Source organism: Musca autumnalis, unplaced genomic scaffold (genome assembly GCF_047663935.1).
Source record: "Musca autumnalis isolate F117 unplaced genomic scaffold, ASM4766393v1 scaffold_1, whole genome shotgun sequence".
Taxonomy (NCBI): domain Eukaryota; kingdom Metazoa; phylum Arthropoda; class Insecta; order Diptera; family Muscidae; genus Musca; species Musca autumnalis.
In genome coordinates this window covers 218,595,292-218,618,929 of record NW_027411644.1, presented here as the reverse complement: position 1 = coordinate 218,618,929, position 23,638 = coordinate 218,595,292, and the positions used below count along the sequence as shown (strand labels likewise).

Here is a 23,638-nt window from a genome sequence, read left to right as displayed (position 1 = left end):
CGGATTTTATGGCCCCATCTAAACATGGTTAAATATTGTGTTTTTAAAGAAATTCGGGGCTATATCTCTAAAACCAATGCGAATCTTCTTCTGACCTCTGAAGCAAATTTGTAGATAAGAACAAGAATACAATATTTGGAGAAATAATGAACTCGAAAAACTACATTTATTGCCTAATATTTCAAAATATATGCAAAAATTCCACAATTTTTATACATTTCGCACTGTTTCTCCAAAACCGTTATTTTTTTCTGAATATTTTCTTTTGGAAAAATATTCCCTGGAATGTAATACACAACTCTTCGGAACATGTCATTGTTGTAAAATTCCTCTATCCCGTTGTTTTCAGTACATTTCTCAACCACGATTTAATAAAAAATAAAATAAATAAAAAATAATGTAGTGAAATCCGAAATGCGTGAATAAACTGTTGGTGTGAACTGTGTTTGAAATACGTGTTGTAAAAGATATGATGCAAAATACAGCTGAAACAACATGAAGTAAGCATTTTAGAGTTTCAGAATGTTCTAAAGAATTGTTGAGAACTTTATATGGAAGATTTTTGCAAAAGGTTACTTGGTTCAACTCCCAATAGTTTAGGCGATACAGACCAGAATTTCAGCAATTATGTAAAATTTTCTATATTTTATAGATTTTGATGGCCTAGATGGAGTTTTTCTGGTGTGGTTTCTTCAAAAGATAAGTTCTACTAATTTAGGGCTACAATATTGCCAAAGACAACAAGGCCAAATTCCTAATCATTTCTGAGATAAAGGACCTATAAATGCAAAAAACTGTAGTTTTAGCCTGGTTTAGATGAGGCCATAGAATCCGAACTGGACCTGACAAGACATAACCCTACTAGGGTTTTTGTAGTCTTCATATGTACTTTCCAAAAATGTATACTAGAAGTTGTTTGCATTTTCAGTGTTACATAGTGTAATCCTATTATACGTTTTGAATACTATCTTGTTGCGTGTCCGGATTATTAAAAAAATCACAAAACCCCGAAATTCCGGCTTCAAAATGTCAGCATCAATTTCAGGTGGATGCAGTGGATATATCGAAAAATCATACATTCAAATCATATTCTTTGAGTCTTTCTTTGGACATAGGTCTATAAAATGTAAGGTTAAACCAGAAATCGGAAAGGAACATAAAAAACTTGTTGCCTTCAACCCATTTTTACCAATTTTTCTACATTGATCACAACACAGATTCCACGGAAATTAATTTTAATGGTCGACATTATGGGATCCCTCCTAAAACACTTAATTTTAAAGAATTTCAGTCATACTATATAAAATATATTAACAATTTGCGAATTCTTAAAGGGTGAAACTCCGATTCATTTATTGTAAAACATTTTTGGTTTTTACCATATATGTAGAGGATCAACTAAGCAAGTATCAAATATTATGTTAAAAAATATGCCGATTATCATCTTTTAAAATTTTCAATGTTAATAAAAATTAAATCTCAAAACAGTTTATTTATATTTTATATACAAATGATATTTAAAAATAAACACAAAATATGCTACCAAAAACGGCCACCAGCCCAGCCCATAACATGTTTACATTATTTCTAATATTTTATTTAATTCATTTTTACCGCAAAGCCATAAACTGCCTTTCTTTACAAGTGCGGTTTTGCATAACAAACAGTTTTTAGTTCTCTCCACTATCAAAAGATCTACTTTTAACATAAACTTAAATTTAATGTCCCATAAATTTTGCAGTGGCCACAACAGGACTCCCCGCAAAAAAAAAACAAAAACGAGCTAGAAAATAAATGTTTTAGTTAATTGGGTGCGAGAAAGATGGAAGAAAGTGGTGAATGTAAGAAAAAAGAAGATTATAACAATAAAAAAGAAATAAAGCATTATATCTACTCCTGGTCAACCTAAACTGAAAAAGAGAGAAAGAACTCTAAAAAATGTACAACAAACAACTCACAACGACTTAAACATAATTAACACTTTCATCGTTGGAATTTGCCAGAAAATAAAAGTAAAACACAAGAGATGCCATGGAAGATTTGGTGCTCAGACAAAAAAAGGAAACACTCTAAATTTCGGAATAATAAACCCCATATTCTTTTTTCTTTCTTTTTTGTACCACAAAGGCAGCAAATTCATGAACATAAAGAACTCAGCGAGGCTATTCTTCTCTTTTTTTTGCATAAAAAATGCACAACAACTAAAAGCTTTTGTCTGAATAAAAACATTGCACCTGGAGTTGTGCAATAAAAGTGAATGAATGGCGGTCGCTATGCCATGGTGAAAATGCGAAAATAAGTTTCTTTCTCCTTCTTGGCTGATTGTGGCAAAGACACGTAAAATGGACATACAACAATGTGCTGTAGGTGGAAAGCATTGTGGGAGTGAAAGCTGTGCTGACGCCGCGTTCAAGGGGAAGAACCAAGCACGAAGTAATAATGGGGTGTAGTGGATCTCCGCCTTTCGTCAAGGAGCAGCTGATGTAACGCCAAGTAGATTTATTGCTATATTGTAGGAGGATTGGGATATTTAAAAGAACCTCATAGCATTAGGCGTGGATTTTTAAAAATATTTTTTAAAAGACCCTCACAGCATTAGACGTGGTTTTTTAAATAGAATTGTTTAAAAGACGTTCACAGCATTATGCGTCGATTTTAAAATACAATGTTTTAGAAGATCCTGGATATTTTTTTTAACACTACATCATTGGGCGTCGATTTTAAAATACAACATTTTTAAAGACTCTCTGAATCGAATAACATGGAAGACTAAAAAATATCCAAAATCATGTTCACCCATGAGAAGGATAATAACTTGGGTTGAAAGATCAAAAAAATCTACCATGAAGAAGAATCGAAACACATAACATTCCCAGTAATATAGGACCCCACCAAAAGTTTTGAAGGCAACGACCTTAGAATTTGCACCTACAATATATGTGCAATTAAAACAGAAATATTAAGTTTATTCCTTGTCTGGTGCGCTTGTAAGACATTTTCATTTTATCACAAACAGAAGATTTTTATACATACCAGAAGAATCAAACCTTAACACTACATTGACAAAAATTAAAACCCATGACCAAAATGGATGAGCTCGGTTTGTCACATTCGCATCAACCACACTGAAATTTCGGTGAGATGCAATAGATACCGGGAGTTGGTGCATCTCAGGGGTTTGCTTGGACTCATCTATGTGAGGGAGTACGACAGGGACTATGTTGCTGCGTGAACACAGCCCTAAGTGAGTCGTATTTTGAGACTCCTCCGCAGTCTCCGCAACAGCATCCGCACACCCAGCACTTAACACCAACCGTTACTGTTCCAATACCTGAAAATACATCCCTTTTGCAATTTAATTGCAATAGACTCCGAGGTAAGAGCGAGAAAATAGTGGATTTCATGAGCCGGAAGAATATTGTTGTTGTAGCAGCATGAAACCAACGTAGAAGCTTAGGATTAATGCTGAGTTGGCACCCGCTGGCCGAAACACTATGGTTTCGGATCAATCCGTTAAGAAAGAACCCGCTGCTGTGGTAAAGAGAACGAATATTATGGTCGCGGCAGTGCAGAAAACGAAACTCAACAACAATTGCAGCTTACAGCCTTGCGATGGATACAACGTACTGTAAAAGGATCTCACCAGAACTGGACAAATATTTTATGTACGGATTTATCTCGCTTAGGTCTGACACTAATGACCCGTATGTGGAAATGTATGGGTGTAGCAATCAGGTGCAGCCAGCTTTTGAAGGGCCATAACCGACTGATCTTGGGGGATTTTAATGTTGATCGTGAGTTGTGCCATTCGGTTATAGGAAATGACCAGAGGGGTATAGTCCTGGCTGAGCAGATTGCAGCTCAACGTTTTGCACTGTCATCATGACACATGCTGTTGCAAATGCAATATCTATCTATCTCGCTTCGGACTGGAACTAATGACCCGTACATGGAATGTATGGGGGTAGCAGTCAGGTGTGGAACTGGTGAGGTAGAGTTGCATAACGCACACAAATCCCCGTTAAATAGCTGTATTCCAGATTATAGACTTAACATTAACTCGCTTTTGAAGGGTCATAACCGATGATCGAAGTCATCAGCATATCTGCAGCTGCACGATATATACCTGCTCTTAGCATACCTGAAGTGAGACCAAATTTCCCAGCAGACGGGATATGCAAATGTGTGTGATGAACTTCGTCGTGCCAACCCCAGTGACCCCAGACTCAGTGTGCTGACAATGGAATTTAAAAGGTTGGTTTCTGAGCAAAAGCGGAACAAATGACTAAATAATCTGAAGGGTTGCAACACTAGAGTCGGAATAAGTGAATTGCGTGTAATGGTTAAATCACTTTTGAACCCTGGAAAGAAGGAAGATAGGACCTCAGTCACGTTTGGCGACGTTATGCTGATTGATCCGAAGATGTGCACAGGTTATTTCAATCGACTGTTTGTCAAGCGATCCGGGAGTGGCAGGGCGAAGAAAAGAGTACGACGTCGCATTAGATCTCATCCTACTGAGGAGGAACCACCACAATGTTGGAAATGTCATCAGGAATGCGAAGTCATACAAAGCGTTGGGCCCATAGTAATGCTGAAATATATGGATGAAGCGAGAGTGGAGTATATCACCAAGGTTCTCAACATGTCCCTAGCCAACCATATCGTTTCCGACGTTGGAAAAATGGGTAGGGTTGTCCCGCTACGGAAACCAGGCAATGATACCAGCAAAGGGTGAATTTTACAGATTTACCTATAGACCTACCCTCCGACCACGTTTGAAATGTTGGAAAATCAATTATATGTGTGAACGCCAGTCGTACATGGAATTAATGAACAAAAATTCCACACCGCGTTGAGTGAAACAGGGAGTTCCACAAGGTGAGGCGATATTTCCCGAACTGTTTAACTTCTACCTCTCCCGACTCTCACTTCTCCAGACGGCACTGAGATCGCAATGTATGACGTACGATCTTAGCGTCATGACCTTACCTGATGTCACTATACCACTTTGTTCGATGGTAGCAGAATTTCGACCACTTACTACCAAGATTCGAGTGGTTACATTTGACAACATGTTCACGCCGTCCGCATATATCTGTTGAGATGTAGGAACAAGATCCTCAAGTCCCTAGCCGACATCATTTGTAACTTTTAAACGGATAGAGATATTTTCATAATTTTTTTTCTTTTTTTTTTTTGTTCGACAGATAAAACTTTCAGCTTTCCGACTCATTAAAAGCCACCAAATTCGGTCTAGCGGTGGCAGAGGAATTCACGTTCAAAGAAAAAATTTAGCTTTAATGAAAAAAAATATTTTTTTGGAAAAAAATAGTTTAAGAAATTTTTCAATTTTTTTTTTAACAAAAAATTTAGTTTTTTTTTTCAAATAAAGCTCTAATAAAAACTCATGTATTAAAAAAATCCATTTGTGTGAAAAAGCTATATTTTATATGGGAAACTGTATAAAAAAATACATTTTTAAACATGTAATTTCAAACAAGTAAAAAAGTATCAGTCGGCTTTGCAGACAGAGATATACCCTCAGCCTATGTGAATTAAAGCTTTCATCTACGGACAGATCGAATGTTTAGGGTCTTTTCAGAATTTTGTGGCCCTTTTTGAACATTTGAACTTACAGACAAAAATGTGGATTAGGATTACATTTATGAAAGTGGATCTTATTTTTGGAGTCATATTTTTTCGATAAATAACATTTGGACCAGTATACCAGGAAGCATGAACATGTCCACAGAAAACATAATATCGCTGTAAACAGGACCAATAGAACCAATACCATCGGTATATATTTCCAAAAGGATCTTCGAACAGATCGTAAATTGCACTTAATCAAAAATGTTGCCGTTTTGCGTGGGAGGTACCTAAAAGAGAAGACCAATATGGGCCATTTTAGAAGTTAAACTAAATTTGGACAAAATATTAGAAGATCCAATGTTTGGACCAAATTGGTTACCCTGTTCACGAAAGTGTATCTTGCAAACTATTTTAGTGACAAATTTTTAAATTTTGGGGGGAAGTACTGGAAGTTGTGGACCGGTATTACCCATCTTCGAACTGAAACTAAGTATGGACAAAATATGACGAAGGCCAAATTTCGGACCAAATCCGTTCACCAGTTCGAGTGCTATAGTGCGCTCCAGCCACTACACATGGTGCCATAGGGATTTTTACAACTTTCGGGCTATTTTCTCAGAAAGTATTTACTTGCCCCTAAAAAACTTGTATCATCGTAAAGGGGTCAGTGAATGCAAGTTTCTTCAACAGAAATAAAAGTGATTCGAGAGCAAGTCTTGAAGTGAATTTATCCGAAATTTTGTGTGGGACGTACCCAAAGGAGTGGACAAATATAGGCCATATCTAATACCTGGTAGATATATTAGGATGTGTAAAGTATGGTTAAGGAGTGGAACGATATGGCTTATCTTCAAACTTAAACTAAGCTTGGACAATATATTACGAATGGCAAATATTGGACCGTATCGGCAGAGCCGTTCGAGAGTTATCTTGCGCTCCAACAACTACACACGGTGTCATAGGGCTTTTTTGCAACTTTCAGACTCTTTGCCAGGAAGTGTGGGCTTGCCCCTGATGAAACTTGTACCGTCGTATGAGGGGCAGTGAATACAAGTTGTTACAACAAAAATCAAAGCGATTCGTGAGCTGGTCCTAAACTGAACATTTCCGAAATTTAGTGTGGGGGGGTACCCGAAGGTGTGGACCGATTGAGTCCATATTGAAACTTCATAGAAAATTCACGATGTGCAAAGTATGGACTAAATCGGTTACTCCCTAAATCGGTTACTCCCTTCAAGAGTGCCGACATGCAGGTTTCGCCTTTGGCAGAGATGCGAAACATGCATGTCACATAGTGGTGGTTGTGTGGCTTCGAATCGTCGGCTTTCCTTTTTCACTTGCATCATTGATCATTAAGCTCGATTCCAACGAGGAATTAATTAAAAATTAATATTAAAAATGATCTTCGCCCTAAAAAGGCAGAATTTTCAACTAAGTAATTAATACCATTTTTCTTTTCCTCTTCGCTTGCTACGTTGGTTAACAACAACAAAGCACGAAACACACGTGTTTGGGCGCATACACACCACCAAAGCTTATGCGTCTCCTATTACAATATACACACAGCTCTTTATTATAAAACAGCATTCAGTAACGCGAGAGCCCTGTTGTTACTCTCTTTGACAAAAATTCTCTCTCCACCCATAAAAACAAATAAAATTGAAATATGTTAAAAAATGTTGCAAACATATATTTGGATCGAAACATAAATATTTCTAACATAGATTTTTCTGCGTGCATGTATCTATCAGCAGGAGTTGCGACTGGTTGCAGCCAAATTTTGGTTATTCGTGTTCGTTACGCTCCATTCAACAAAATTATATTATACATAAAAACACAATAATTATTTTTGAAAATTGATTGCTATATAACTATGTAACTTCAGCCCGCAAATATTTTTTAACTTTAACTTACACCCTCCCCTATCAATAAAAAATAAACTTTGTTTAGTTATATTGCGAGTTTATTTAACAATTAACCAACTATGATGTCAGTATTTAGCCACAATTTTCTTAAAATCTGATGCAGCAAAATTACTTGCATTTCATAGTGAATGACTGAGTGAATATTTACAACAACAAAAAAGTAAAAAGTAAAAATTCTAGTCACCATAGTATCTGTAATGGATATAATGGAAAACATTTCGCAATTTTATAGTTTGACCTTTCGACTTTCGCGCCACTAGATCAGTGATTTCGACCAGTCAAATCAGGAGATGACCGTAGGGTTTGTAAGAGCTTTCGGGTCATCATCTCAGGAAGTAACATTTTAGTTAGAGGGAATTGTTATGCTACAGAATCTCCAATTATCCGAGTTCGGCGACTATCAGAGATGCTGGGAGATGTCGATATATACTCATTAAGGCAAAAAATCATTAAGCAGCCACCGAATTGCATAGTTGTAATATCAGAGTTAGAATATGGAATGGTATTATATTAGTATTCAGGAGATTCATACTGATACTGATTCAGAACACCACATGTCAACATTAAGACGTGATTTAGGCAAAATTACAAATTCCAAAACTCTGAAGAATCTCTATACGGCACCTTTATCAAAATTGGGACCTGTGTAGAATCCCCCAATATATATGTTTATGTTTTTGTGTATTTTCTCCTCGCTTTGCCTCTTACATCCAACAAATATATGCAAGCGTGGCATCACAGGACTTAGCACAGGCTTTAGTTATTGTAACAATGAAAATATTTGAAAGCAGCTTATAGCCTTTTGCTACCTGCGTGTACGACGTTAAAAATGGAAAATGGTAGTTACTACTGATGCTGCTTCACATAGCAACAGAAAAACAACATAAAGTAACCGAAAAAAACACTTAACTCCATTGAAAGTTAACAGCTAGGCAGCAGACATTTTGGCAGACTACAAAAATAAAACCAATTCACTACCGAAAACATTGGTAGCAACCTCCAAAATACCAACAAGAGCTTTTAGACTGACAAAAGAGGATGAAGACCTCTCTTGCCACATGACTACCATGAAGAGACTGAGGCCAAGCAAAAAAGATGTACTTTTTATCTTTGGCTATAAATAAAAACTATTTAATATTCCTACAGGCATCACAACTACCGTTGCCAACAACAACTACGAACAAAAAAAGCAACCACACTACCGCCACAACGCTACTGATGCCTTCTTTTGTCCTGATAATATCAGGTAGCGAAAACTTTCATAGCCTATGTGAGCAGGCAATTGGCTGTAAGCCTTTTGGGGAGAGCTTCAAGTCACTTTTGTAATGTATTTAAAAAGAGTTTCAACTTTACATTTGGTGGTCACATTGGGTAACAATGATTGTCTGAGAGGCCCTACGAGGAAACATGAAGAAATTAATGGGGGATATTCTGAACGAAACTTTTCTGTGAGTATTGCCTTTCCGCTTCACCTTAAAGGAGAAAGTGAGAAAACTCAATCGGAATTTACGTTCAGAATATAACTTCCACCATAAAATAAAATTCTGAAGGAAGTAAGGAATGACAAAAGTGTTGGGGATTAACAATCTTCCGACTGCCACAATTATAAATAAGCCATATTGAACCAGCAATTATGTATGGACCTATTATACGATACATCCATAACTTATAATATGCATTAGGGGTTAGAAAAAACTACAATTTCGAAAGAGGTTTTGCTTATCTTTTCAGGTGTAGGGGAAATCTTATTTTTGCCTATAACATTCTTCGTTTTTTCTATGTTTATTTTTCGTCTGTACCGTATGCGATAAAACGAGAAAGAAAATATTAAAAGTAACATTTAAATGAAAACGTTGTAACTTATAAAGGTAAATTTTAAGAGGCAGTCTTAATATGCTCCTTTGGCCACAGTAAAATGAAATGAAACAAGTAAGAAAGTATCAGTCAGCTGTGCTGATGGAGATTCACCCGCAGCCTCTGATAAAAAAATTATATTGATTTTATATCACGAGTTTGTTTCAAAATATCTGAAATTTGTAGGTACCGTAATGTGAGCTATATAAAATTTTTTAGTGATCAAACTTCTGATTCATAGATAACTCGAAATATTAAATTACGCTAAACTAAGTTTGTAGGAAATTTTAAAATAAGTTTGAGAGTTATCTTTCCCACTAGACATTTTAGTATTTGTCGGCAGGGTTTTTGATCCATTATCTCAGGAAGTATGGACTTACTCCGGAAAATGTTTTACCGTAAAGAGGAACAACCTACTTAAAAAATTTTAACATGATCCGAGAGGAGCTCTTAAACTTCACTCTATATATATTCGACGATAAAGAGGAGTTCCCATATCGTTGAGCTGCAAAGATATAGATATGAGAAGATATAAGATATGAGAAGATATAGAACGGCACTAGAAAAAAATAAAATAACTGTTACAGAATACTGTGTCATGTCTTAAAGTAAGCAACCATTTCTTTTCGCTATTGTACAATTTTCTCGGAACTGCGGAAAGTGATAAGACGAAAAAGCATACCATAAGTATCAATGCAAACTAAAAGGAAGACATAGAATGTGAGGTAAAAGTAAAGTTAATTTATTATGCACAATGCATTTTTTTCTCCTTCGTATTCTTCTTATATGTACCTTACATTCCGCGGCATTGCATAATATAATAACTGGCTGTAAAGCACTATATATTATTTTTATCTCTAATAAAGTATTATACAAAAATTTTTTTATTATGATAAAAGCTAAATTTTGTCAGAAAAGTGTGTCAACGCATTTACAATGCAAAAATTGTTTATATTAAATTAAAAGGCACATTATTTTTGAGTTGAGTTGAGAATGGGTTCGTTATTAGGTTTGTCCTTTTGCTTACTCAATTTTCTGAGCAAATTCCTTCAGAAACATTTTAATTGGACAATTGTCAAAATGTGAGTAAAAGACCAACATTTCGTAATATTTTGTACTAACTATTAAAAATTATCGAGTGCACGGATGTAACTAACTAACTCCACTAATTTGTTCGATGCCATATTCACCCATGACATCTTAAACAGTCGTGACATTTGTCATGGGGTTAGTTATCCTCATGGAAAAAACAACCCCTATTAACGTCAACGACCGACGAACACATTTGGAGGAAAATTATCTAGGAAACTACATCTAGGATGTGTGGTACTATTTTCACAATGACACTTGGGTCATTTATTTAAAGACTGTCACATCTCAAAAAAATTAAGTTTTGAGAAAAACGCGTTTTAAGGGGTTATGGTCACTTATTGAGCACAAAAAAAAACTTGCATGCACTTTTAACAAAAAATCAACCAAACTTTTTTAGAGGATTTTTTTATCTGAAAGGTAACACCTTGAGCTACTTTCGGATTTCTATACCATCAGCCAAGCCTAAACGGTGTATACACTTTGATACGACCAAAAAATGTGCCGCTTCGAAATAGTCGGTTTAGACTCCAAGTATGTTTGGACGAAATCTGATTCACACAATTTGGAGTCGATTTAGCTAGGTCCGTCCATCTGTATGTCTGGCTGCTGAGCACGATAACTCACGAACGAAGCAATCGATCGGATTCGGAATTTGACATTCGTAATATTTTGTGCAAACTAAATTTAAGTTCGAAGATGGGTCATATCGGTCCAATCCTTCGGGTACCTCCCAAACAAAATACAGAATAAGTGAAGTTTAAGACGTCCTTCGGATCGTTTTGATATTTTTTAAACAGGTTGTCCTTGCGGCCGTTTTTACGACGGTACGATTTTTGCGCGGAAGTCCATACTTCCTGGGATAATGGCCTATAAGGTACTAGAAATGGGGTTAGTTATCCTCAGGGAAAAAACAACTATTATAGAATGGGAAGACACAACTAATGAAACCCTCCTTACATTAACGACCCACGAACACATTTGGAGGATCATAATCTAAGAAACTACGGTTTATAAAAAAGGTACAATTTTCACAATGACATGTTGCTCATTTACTCACAGATAGTCACATCTCTAAAACTTAGTTTTGAGAAAAACGCGTTTTAAGAGGTTATGGCCACTTCTTGAGCGCAAAAAAGATTTTTCGTGAATTTTTAACAAAAAATCTACCAAACTTTTTTAGAGATTTTTTTCTTCTGAAAGGCAGCACATTGCGCTACTTTCGGATTTTATACCCTGAGCCAAGCCTAAAGGGTATATACACTTCGATACGTCCAAAAATGTGTCGCATTAAAATAGTGAGTTTAGACCCCTAGTACATATGTTTGGACTAAATCTGTCCATGTCCGTCTGTCTGTCTGGCTGGTGCGTGCGATAACTCACGATCGAAGCAATCGATCAGATCCAAAATTTGGCCTTCGTAATAGTTCGTCCAAACTTAGTTTCAGTTCGATGATGGGCCATATCGATCCAATCCTTCGGGTACCTCCCACAAAAACTCAAAATAAATGAAGTTTAAGACCTCCTATCGGATCGTTTTGATATTTTTAAACAGGTTGTCCTTGCGGCCGTTTTTACAAGTACCATTTTTTTGGGTGGCAAGACCATACTTCCAGAGATAATGGCCTATAAGCTCCAAGAAACCTTGAGGGCAAATCCGCTAGATATCTCTCGATTAGAGTTTCTGATTGATCCAAACTTTGCACACCGTATTATTTCATGTAGTTATGTATCAGGTTGAAATATGGACTATATGGGAAAAGTGCAGTATAACAGCTTAACTCGGATCTTGCCGGCCCTGTTACGACGGCGCAGTTACTTTCTAAGATAATTGCCCAAAAGCTCCAAAAAAAGCCTTACGGCACCAACTAAACTAAGCAGTAAGTAAGATAACTATCGAACGGAGTAATTGATTTGGTAAAAACGTTGTATGTCGTAATATTTCTCACGGCCTCGAATTTTGTCCGAATATTGAGTAGATCGCACCTCCCACACAGTTTGGAAAGAGCGCAGTTTAATGACTCGTCTGGAATAATTTTTAAATTTTTGGCAACATGTTGTGTATGTGGGTTTAGTTAAGACGGTACAATTTTTGTCGGTGACAAATCCTGTAAGAAATAATACGATGTGAAACGTTTGGAACAAATCGGTTTCTCCCTTAGAAGGTTATCTTACGTACTACCTAGTCTAGATGGTGCCGGCAGGCAGGGTTTTTTAAGATTTTGGGCCCTTATCTCAGGAAGTCTATATTCGAATCCAATCTATGCCTGGAAATGATATTGCCATATTCAACGTTATGGGCAATTCGGTTACTCCCTTCTAGAGTTATCGTGCGCACAATTTTAGGGAAAGTTTTTGAACTTTTGTGAGGGAGATACCCGAAGGAGTGGACCGATATGACCCATCTTCGAGCTTAAAATTTGAAAGTAAAAGTTTGAACAAAATATTACGAAGACCAAATTTTGAACCGAGTCTGCAGTTTGTACAAAATATTATGAATGCCGAATTTCGAACCCGATCGGTTGCTTCGTTCGAGAGTTATCGTGTGCACCAGCCAGAGGGACAGATATGGCTAAATCGACTCTAAACTCACTGAAACACAGTTCGTCCAAATATACTTGAGGTCTAAAACCATTATTTTGATGAGGCATATTTTTGGTCGTATTTTTAGCCTAAAGGCTGTGGTTATAAAAAGTTATGCTTGTTATGCCCTCCACCACGAGTTGAATTGAAGTAAAACTGACCAATCTGTTTCCTTTCGTTTATGAAGAAGACTACATACCAAATTTCAGCCATTTCGGTGGATTATTAAGGCCACAACCTTCAAAATACCGAAATTGGGAGGTACCGTTCTATGGAGTCTATATAAATTTCAGGCGGAAAGTTTTGCACCCCCAACGAAGACTAAATACCAAATTTCAGCCATTTCGGTGAAATATTGAGACCACAACCTTCAAAATACCGAAAACTAGGGTGTACCGTTCTATGGGGGCTATAAGAAGGCCTTGACTTATACCGACATATTTAGAGAGGAAAGTTGAATGCCCCCAACAAAGACTAAATACCAAATTTCAGCATTTCGGAGGAATGTTGAGTTCACAACCTTCAAAATACCTAAAATCGGGAGGTACCGTTCTATGGGGCTATATGTAGGCGTGGACCTATACCAACAAATTTCATAAGGAAAGTTTTATACTCGAAATGAAGACTAAATACCAAATGTTAGCCATTTCGATGGAATATTGAGGCCGCAACCTTAAAAATAGCGCAAATCGGGAGGTGCCGTTCTATGGGGGCTATTTGAAGGCGTGGGCCTATACCAACAAACGTTTTATACCCCAAACGAAGACTAAGTACCAAATTTCAGCCATTTCGGTGCGATAATGAAGCTAAAACCTTCAAAATACCGAAAATCGGGTGGTACCGTTCTATGGGGACTACATCAAAACGTGCACCGATATAGCACATTTGCAAAACCAAACATCCTAGGAGTAACTGAAGCTTCTATATCAAGCGGACGGACGAACAGACGGACATGGTTATATCGAATTAGAATTTTACCCTGATCAAGACCACGTGTGCGACAATAAGGCCCCAGTAGTGGAATTCTTTAACTAATTTTTGGAGTTACCGACAAAAATCGGTCAAATTAAAATGCTTATAATTTCGGTAAGTTAACAACCAAACGAATGATGTCGCTAAGTTCTACCGGTAAAAACAGTGCTGTTAACTTTCATGGCCACTTTCCATTCATAATTTTGCGTTTTAATGTTAACGATTTTTGTCGGTAACTCAAAGAATCCGGTACAGAATTTCTTTTTTACTTACTTTTTTATGCTTGTTAATTAAATTTCTTTTTAATAAATTAATGATTTGTTTCTCTTCACTTTTTTGTGAACTACAAAAACGGAGTTTTTTATAAAAAAAAAAAAAAAAAAAAAAATAACAAAAACAAAAACAAAAATCAAATTTTGCTTTTACATCAAAAAAACATCTCATTAAGATAATTGAAGTAAATACAAATCAGGAGCAATTCCCAAGTTATGCTTGCATTAGCAAAACCAAGTTTGTTTTTTGTGGAATTCAACTATCTTTTTTTAACAAAAGAAAAGAGATACGGCAGATATTCCTTTTTTCCATCACCACACTGACACATTTTTATGCAATCGTTATCATCGAAATTAACACTCCGTTATCAATCGCCAGTTTTATTCGTTTCTTTTTTTCTTTCCTTCACTTCATCGCAATGTGCAGAGTAATCAAAAATACATTTTAAATACCATTAGCGGAACCATTAAAAGGAAATTCGAAACCATGTAACATACCTATCGACAATTTCAATTCACTAGCAATTCTCTTAGGCATTCTGTGGCTGAACATCGCCATCCCTCTACTGATGATTATTACAAAAGGAATCTCTTTTTAGAAGGCGTGTTGAATTTCTTTTTTTTTTTTTTGTTACTTGGTTGCTATACTAGAATCTAGATGTTAAACTTACCTGGCAGCTCGCATTAATGCAATGGCATGATCCAATTTACCAGTTCGTAACATTTTGTGAATCCTTATCATACAATCTTCCCTGTGAATGATAAGAAAGCATGAAAGAGAGAGAGAGAATATTTGTTAGAAAAAATATGTATGTAGAAATATGTATGTATGAAAGTCTATAACAAATTCTAATATATAAAGATTGAGTTAGCTAAAGGTAAGGACAGCCTAAGGCAAGGACATTGTAATTTTTCCACAAACTTTAGGGACAAAAAACCTAAAAGTTTTTAATTCATATTTGATCAAGTTATTATAAAGATATGCAATAAAAATTGGTCTTTTATTTTAACAAATAGAAAACTATAAAAAATTTAATATTTATAAAATATATTTTTTAATAGTTTTTCAATTTACATTTTTAAGATTTTAGGATTGAAACAGAGATATGCTCTCTAAACCGATTGGACAGAATTCGCGACTCACCAACATCAGAATTCGCGACTCACCAACAGCAGCCGCACACACAGCACTTAACACCAGCTGTTGGTGTTCCAATCTCTGAAAACGCATGTTTTGGGAAATGCAATTGCAATGGACCCGAGGTAAGACCGATGAAATGGTGGATTTCATTAGTCGGAAAAATATAATAGTCGCGGCGGTGCAGGAAACCAAGCTTAACAACTACTACAGCTAACAGCGTTGCGATGGTTACTACGTACTGAGGAAGGATCGCACTGGAAATAAGGGTGGGGTATTAGCGTTCCTATTGCACCAGTCGTTATTTACCTGCTGGTCGAACACTTGAAGTGAGAGCAAATTTCCCAGCAAAGACAACGGGATTAGCAAATGACAGTGATGAGCTTCGTAGTGCGTCCCCAAAGTCAGGGAGCTAACACTGGAAATTAAAAGGTTGGTCGGTGAGAATAAACGGGAAAAGTGGTTTAATCATCTGTAGATTTGCAACATTGGAGCCGGATTAAGTGAATTCTGGGCAACGGTTAAGTTACTCTCGACCTGGAAGGAAGGAAGTTAGGACCTCAGACACGTTTGGCGACGTTACGCTGACTAATCCGAAGAAGTGTGTATGTTATTTCAATCGACAGTTTGTTGAGCACCCCGTGAGTGACAGGGCGAAGAGAAGAGTTACGTCGGATTAGATCCCTTCCTACCGAGGAGGAACCACCACAATTAACAGTGGATAATGTTGCTAGTGTTGTCAGTATAGGAATTCTGTAACTTTTATCGATTGAAAAGTTGTTAAAATTTCTTTTGTTTTTGTAACAACTACAAAACAAACAAATGAAATTGTTGTAAAATAAACAATGAGTAAAGTTGTTAAAAAGTTACAGAATAGGCCTACAGGAACGCTAAAGAATCCAAAGCATTGGGTCCTGATGGAATCTCCCTGGTAATGCTGAAACAGCTGGATGTGCCGTTAGTCGAGTATCTCACTAAAGTTCCCAACTTGTCGCTAGCCACCCACATTATTCCGGAAGTCTGAAAAATGGGCAGGGTGGTCCCGCTACTGAAGCCAGGCAAGGATGCCAGCAAAGGTGCATTGTACAGACCGATGTCGCTTTTATCGCCCGTAGCAAAGACTTTTGAGGCTTCATTCTTTCCCAGCGTCAGAAATAGTTATCCAGTTGACGATCATAAGCATGGGTTCCGTAACCAGCACAGCATGCCACACATGTTAGCCGAGGACTAAAGCGGATCAGGCCGTGTGATAAAACAGTGATGTTGGGGCCTGAATTTTCAAAAGCCGTTGATACTATGAAGCACTCTACGCTCTTTAAGGACATTGAGCAGACAAACCTCAGGTCAAGTTTTAAAAGTTGAATAATAAATTATACGTGTGGTCGCCAGTCGTACTTGGAATTCAGGTACAAGAAGTCCAAGCCCTGTAGAGTCAAAAAGGGAGTTCGCCAAAGTGGAGTGATATCTCCAGAACTGTTTCACATCTAGCTCTCCTGTATTCCGCCCCATCCAGACGGCATTGAGATCGTAAAATATGCTGATGATTAGGGTATCTTTCCTAATGTAATTTTTAAGAGACTTAAATCCTAAATTATCGATCTTAACAACATTTTACTCGCGAGGAATATGCAAATATCAGCCACTAAATCTACGGCCACTCTGTTCACCACAGTGGTAGGTGAGGCAGATGTGAGTACTGAGTTGAATGTCATGGTCGATAGTAGCAGAATTCAGCCCCACAAACTACACCTAAATTCTAGGGGTCACATTCGATAGCATGTTCATGTCGTCCGCGCATGCCACAGCTGTCTGCGACAAGCTGAGACGTAGGAACAAGATCTTCAAGTCCCTAGCCGGCAGTACTTGGGTTGCAGACCGCGGTAGGTTGGTCTGTGGTAAGCTATGCGGCGCAAGTTTGGTCCGCGAATATAATTGCAACGCAATGGAAAAATATTAAAACCTGTCAGAATGCCGCATTGAGAACTGCAACAGGGTCTTACCTTCACTGGACCATCTAAAGAGAAGACACAGATTTTTTCAGTACAGGAAAACAATGGCATGCTTTCGTTGCAGTACTTGCTCGGGTGTTACCGCGAGAGCCATCCTAATCACCACATGGTGGATAGGACCTCCCAGCCAGGCATATCAGGAGTGATCATAAACAAATGCGGTCGTTGGGGAACATCGCACGTCAATCTCAGCTGAGAAGCGTCAGCTGACACTACAAACCAGAGAAGTTTTGGCTCAGCTACGCTCGGGACGGTGAAGCCGTCTGAATTTCTACAGGGTAAAGATCGATGACATCGTGCAAAAAATTTGTCCAGCATGCGGCGCAGGCGCAATCGACTCACTGCACCTGACGTCCACAAAGACGCCCCTCAGGTGGTCAATAAAGACGCCCCTCAGGTCATCCATAAAGACGCCCCTCAGGTCGACCATAAAGACGCCCCTCAGGTCCTCCATAAAGACGCCCCTCAGGTCGACCATAAAGACGCCCCTCAGGTCCTCCATAAAGACGCCCCTCTGGTGAACCATAAAGACGTCCCTCAGGTCGTCCATAAAGACACCCTTCAGGTCGTCTATAAAGACGCCCTTCAGGTCCTGTATAAAGACGCCCTTCAGGTCGTCTATAAAGACGCCCTTCAGGTCATCTATAAAGACGCCCTTCAGGTCGTATATAAAGACGCCCTTCAGGTCGTATATAAAGACGCCCTTCAGGTCGTATATGAAGACGCCCATAAAGACGCCCCTCAGGTCGACCATAAAGACGCCCCTCAGGTCCTCCATAAAGACGCCCTTCAGGTCGACCATAAAGACGCCCCTCAGGTCCTCCATAAAGACGCCCCTCTGGTGAACCATAAAGACACCCTTCTGGTCGTCTATAAAGAAGACCTTCTGGTCGTCTATAAATACACCCTTATGGTCGTCTATAAAAACGTCCTCTATAAAGACGCCCTTCTGTTCGTCTACAAAAACGCCCTTCTGGTCGTCTATAAAGACGCCTTTTTAGTCGTATATAAAGACGCCCATCAGGTCGTCTATAAAGACGCCCATCGGGTAGTCTATAAAGACGCCCTTCTGGTCGTCTATAAAGACGCCCTTCTGATCATCTATAAAGACATCCTTCTGGCCGTCTCCTCAGGTTGTCAATAAGGGCGATCCCCGCCTTCTGATGCCCTTCTGGTCGTCTATAAATACACCCTTCTGGTCGTCTCTGACGATGCCCTTCTGGTCGTCTCTGAAGATGCCCTTCTAGTTGCCTATAAAAATGCCTCTCCGGTCGTTTATAAAGACGCCCTTCTGGCTGTCTCTTCAGGTTGTCTATAAAGGCGCTCTCCGCCTTCTGGTCGTCTATAAAGATGGCTTTCTGGTCGTCTATAAAGACGTCCTTCTGGTCGTCTGTTAAGACGCCCTTCAGGTCGTCTATATAGACGTCCTTCTGGTTTTCTATAAAGATGCCCTTTCGGTTGTTTATAAAGACGGCTTTCTTCAGGTTGTCTATAAAGGCGTTATCCGGTCGTCAATAAAGGTGCTCCTCTGGTCGTCTTTAATGACGCGCTTCTGGTACTCTATAAAGATGCCCTTATGGTCGTCTATAGAAACACCCTTCTGGTCGTCTATCAAGAAGCCCTTCTGGTCTTCTATCAAGACGCCCTTCTGGTCGTCTATAAAGACATCCTTCTGGCCGTCTATAAAGACGCCCTTCTGATCATCTATAAAGACATCCTTCTGGCCGTCTCCTCAGGTTGTCAATAAAGGCGATCCCCGCCTTCTGGTCGTCTATAAATACACCCTTCAGGTCGTCTCTGAAGATGCCCTTCTAGTTGCCTATAAAAATGCCTCTCCGGTCGTTTATAAAGACGCCCTTCTGGCTGTCTCTTCAGGTTGTCTATAAAGGCGCTCTCCGCCTTCTGGTCGTCTATAAAGATGGCTTTCTGGTCGTCAATAAAGACGTCCTTCTGGTCGTCTATCAAGACGCCCTTCTGGTCGTCTATCAAGACGCCCTTCTGGTCGCCTATAATGACGCCCTACTGGTCGTCTATAAAGACGCCCTTCGTCTATAAAGATGGCTTTCTGGTCGTCAATAAAGACGTCCTTCTGGTCGTCTATCAAGACGCCCTTCTGGTCGTCTATCAAGACGCCCTTCTGGTCGTCTATAAAGACGCCCTTCTGGTCGTCTATAAAGACGCCTATCAACACGCCCTTCTGGTCGTCTATAAAGACGCCCTTCTGGTCGTCTATAAAGACGCCCTTCTGGTCGCCTATAATGACGCCCTACTGGTCGTCTATAAAGACGCCCTTCTGGTCGTCTATTAAGACGCCCTTCTGGTCGTCTATCAAGACGCCCTTCTGGTCGTCTATCAAGACGCCCTTCTGGTCGTCTATCAAGACGCCCTTCTGGTCGTCTATCAAGACGCCCTTCTGGTCGTCTATAAAGACGCCCTTCTGGTCGTCTATCAACACGCCCTTCTGGTCGTCTATAAAGACGCCCTTCTGGTCGTCTATCAAGACGCCCTTCTGGTCGTCTATAAAGACGCCCTTCTGGTCGTCTATAAAGACGCCCTTCTGGTCGTCTGTCAACACGCCCTTCTGGTCGACTATAAAGACGCCCTTCTGGTCGTCTATCAAGACGCCCTTCTGGTCGTCTATAAAGACTCCCTTCTGGTCGTCTATCAAGACGCCCTTCTGGTCGTCAATAAAGACGCCCTTCTGGTCGTCTATCAAGACGCCCTTCTGGTCGTCTATCAAGACGCCCTTCTGGTCGTCTCTTAAGATGCCCTTCTGGTCGTCTCTGAAGATGCCCTTCTAGTTGCTTATAAAAATGCCTCTCCGGTCGTTTATAAAGACGCCCTTCTGGCTGTCTCTTCAGGTTGTCTATAAAGGCGCTTTCCGCCTTCTGGTCGTCTATAAAGATGGCTTTCTGGTCGTCAATAAAGACGTCCTTCTGGTCGTCTGTTAAGACGCCCTTCTGGTCGTCTATAAAGACGTCCTTCTGGTTTTCTATAAAGATGCCCTTTCGGTTGTTTATAAAGACGGCCTTCTTCAGGTTGTCTATAGAGGCGTTATCGGGTCGTCAATAAAGACGCCCCTCTGGTCGTCTATAAAAACACCCTTCTGGTCGTCTATAAAAACACCCTTCTGGTCGTCTATAAAAACACCCTTCTGGTCGTCTATAAAGACGCTCTTCTGGTCGTCTATAAAGACGCCCTTCTGGTCGTCTATAAAGACGCCCTTCTGGTCGTCTATCAACACGCCCTTCTGGTCGTCTATCAAGACGCCCTTCTGGTCGTCTATAAAGACGCCCTTCTGGTCGTCTATAAAGACGCCCTTCTGGTCGTCTATAAAGACGCCCTTCTGGTCGTCTATCAAGACGCCCTTCTGGTCGTCTATCAAGACGCCCTTCTGGTCGTCTATCAAGACGCCCTTCTGGTCGTCTATCAAGACGCCCTTCTGGTCGTCTATAAAGACGCCCTTCTGGTCGTCTATAAAGACATCCTTCTGGCCGTCTATAAAGACATCCTTCTGGCCGTCTATAAAGACGCCCTTCTGATCATCTATAAAGACATCCTTCTGGCCGTCTCCTCAGGTTGTCAATAAAGGCGATCCCCGCCTTCTGGTCGTCTATAAAGATGCCCTTCTGGTCGTCTATAAATACACCCTTCTGGTCGTCTCTGAAGATGCCCTTCTGGTCGTCTCTGAAGATGCCCTTCTAGTTGCCTATAAAAATGCCTCTCCGGTCGTTTATAAAGACGCCCTTCTGGCTGTCTCTTCAGGTTGTCTATAAAGGCGCTCTCCGCCTTCTGGTCGTCTATAAAGATGGCTTTCTGGTCGTCAATAAAGACGTCCTTCTGGTCGTCTGTTAAGACGCCCTTCTGGTCGTCTATAAAGACGTCCTTCTGGTTTTCTATAAAAATGCCCTTTCGGTTGTTTATAAAGACGGCCTTCTTCAGGTTGCCTATAAAGGCGTTATCCGGTCGTCAATAAAGGTGCTCCTCTGGTCGTCTTTAAAGACGCGCTTCTGGTACTCTATAAAGATGCCCTTATGGTCGTCTATAGAAACACCCTTCTGGTCGTTTATAAAGACGTCTATAAAAACACCCTTCTGGTCGTCTATAAAGACGCCCTTCTGGTCGTCTATAAAGACACCCTACTGGTTGCCTATAATGACGTCCTGAAGTTCGTCTTTAAAGACTTCCCTCGGCTCGTATATTAACACTCCCTTCAGTTTGTCTATAAAGACTCCCTTCATCTTCTATATAAAGACTTTATTCGACTCGTGTCCAATTACTCCATTTTCTTCGTATACTCCGAACAAATTAAATACCAAATCTAATGTATTCCATTTCAAATTTCCTCTACTGTAAAACGCATCCCATACTCTCCCTTCCCCTTAAAAAAAATCTATATTGAACAGCAGTCAAAGAACCAGCAAAGCAAACAAAAAACCAGCACCAAGCTAGAATAAAATCATTCTCAACAAAAGGTTTATAAAGTTAATCTAATGAAAATAAACCTGAAAAAACTCAATTGAAGAGGTAAAGACGAAGCAAAACGAACAAAAAAAAGTTCAAACAAAATCTCGAAAAATATTTTGTAAAAATACAAAAGGGGTTTAAAAAAGCCATTGAGCATAAAGGCAATGAATGCCGTCTATATCTACGGTGAAGGGGGAGTGATTCAAAAGGCAGACAAGTGATAAAAGGAAAAACCGAAATGAAGAAGAGATAAATGTGAAAAGAAAAATCGTTAGTTGCATGCATGCTAAAGTGTGTACGTACAGTGCTGCTCAAAACATTTGCAACTCGGATGCCTATATCACATTCAGTGTATTTATAGGGACATTTTGAGTTTTGAAATATGTTTGTTTTTGTTATTTGATTATTTATTGACCATATCTTCAAGATTTAAAAAGGATTATTCAGTTATGAACACTTATGTTTAAAAAATGTGTGAAATATCGGAGGAACACATGTTTTAGCCTGCTCAAAACATTTGCAACTCCGTGGTACGAATATCTATTAGTTAATTTTTTACGAGTTTTTTGTATTGATTGGCATCAAATTGTTTTTAATCAGAAGAAGGGGACAACAAGCTTTCATGAGGAGTAAATTTTATCGCACATATGTTGAATTTTGATAGACAAGTATGTCGAAAAAAAGACATGTATATTTTTTTAAGAAAAACTTAAATAATGACCAGAAATTTTTATCAACGCTTTGCTAAAATGGTAATTTTTGAAAATGATGGATCCAACGAGGTCCAAAAAGAAACATAGGAACATCACAATATCTTAAACAGAGCTGTATACCGCGTAAAAAGAACTAAAATCGCCATAAGATGGGAAGGAGATGCAAGGACAACAACATCTACTGCAGGCGATGATTAAATAATTATACGAATTATTAAGCAGATCCCTCAGAGGTCATCAACAGATGTTAAAAAAAGGCTTGACACCGATAAATCGATACAAACACCTCCGATACATACCATGCACACCGGTATACCAAAATAGGCAAATTTTGGGAAAACAGTAATTTCCAACAAAAGTGGAATTTTTCATAGAAATTATGCAAAAAATTTGTGGTTATGTTTTTGGAGTAGTAAAACCTAGTACTTCTCCTCGATATAAATCAATATTTAAGTTATATGACTTGAAAAAATTTGATTGTTCACCAGAACGAAAGATAATAGAATTTGTCCCCTTACACGAAAAAGTTGACCCAAAATGTAGTAGGTGTTTTATATTGCCCTGGAGGTATTTTGATGGACAGAAATGGTACAGGATACATGAGGTCGAGATATTTATCAGATCCAAGAACTATCCGGACAGGTAGCATGTAAAAATCTCACCATTTACACGCCAGAATTGTCGTATAACAGAATGTTTTGGCATAATACCGCATTTAAACGCATATATAAACACGTAAAACTAGTCATTTTTTGAAAATATGCTTAAGTTCTTATCGAACCCAATCAGCTATAGTAATCTAAATTCATATAGGAGGTTCCGGGACTCAAATCTGGACTCTAAACTATTAAATATCGAATAAAACCTTGGTATTTTACAATTATCCTTAGAGCACAGGATTCCAAAGGATATATTAATTTATTTAGTTAACTGGTTTCCTTTACCATGTCTCCAGATAATAAATAAAATGTTTAATTCACAATATAATATCAAAACAAAAATAATTTCTTCAAATTTTGAA

At 38.7% G+C, this 23,638-nt stretch overlaps 1 protein-coding gene across 2 annotated transcripts in view; it reads right to left on the bottom strand.

Annotated features, from left to right (window-relative positions):
* Positions 1-23,638, bottom strand: part of timeout (circadian regulator timeout) — a 669,268-nt gene that overhangs the window by 400,251 nt on the left and 245,379 nt on the right. For both annotated transcript variants that reach the window (XM_073960207.1, XM_073960208.1), the window contains exon 10: positions 14,962-15,042. In XM_073960207.1, coding sequence (XP_073816308.1) covers positions 14,962-15,042 — 81 coding nt within the window. The remainder of the gene's footprint in view (positions 1-14,961; positions 15,043-23,638) is intronic.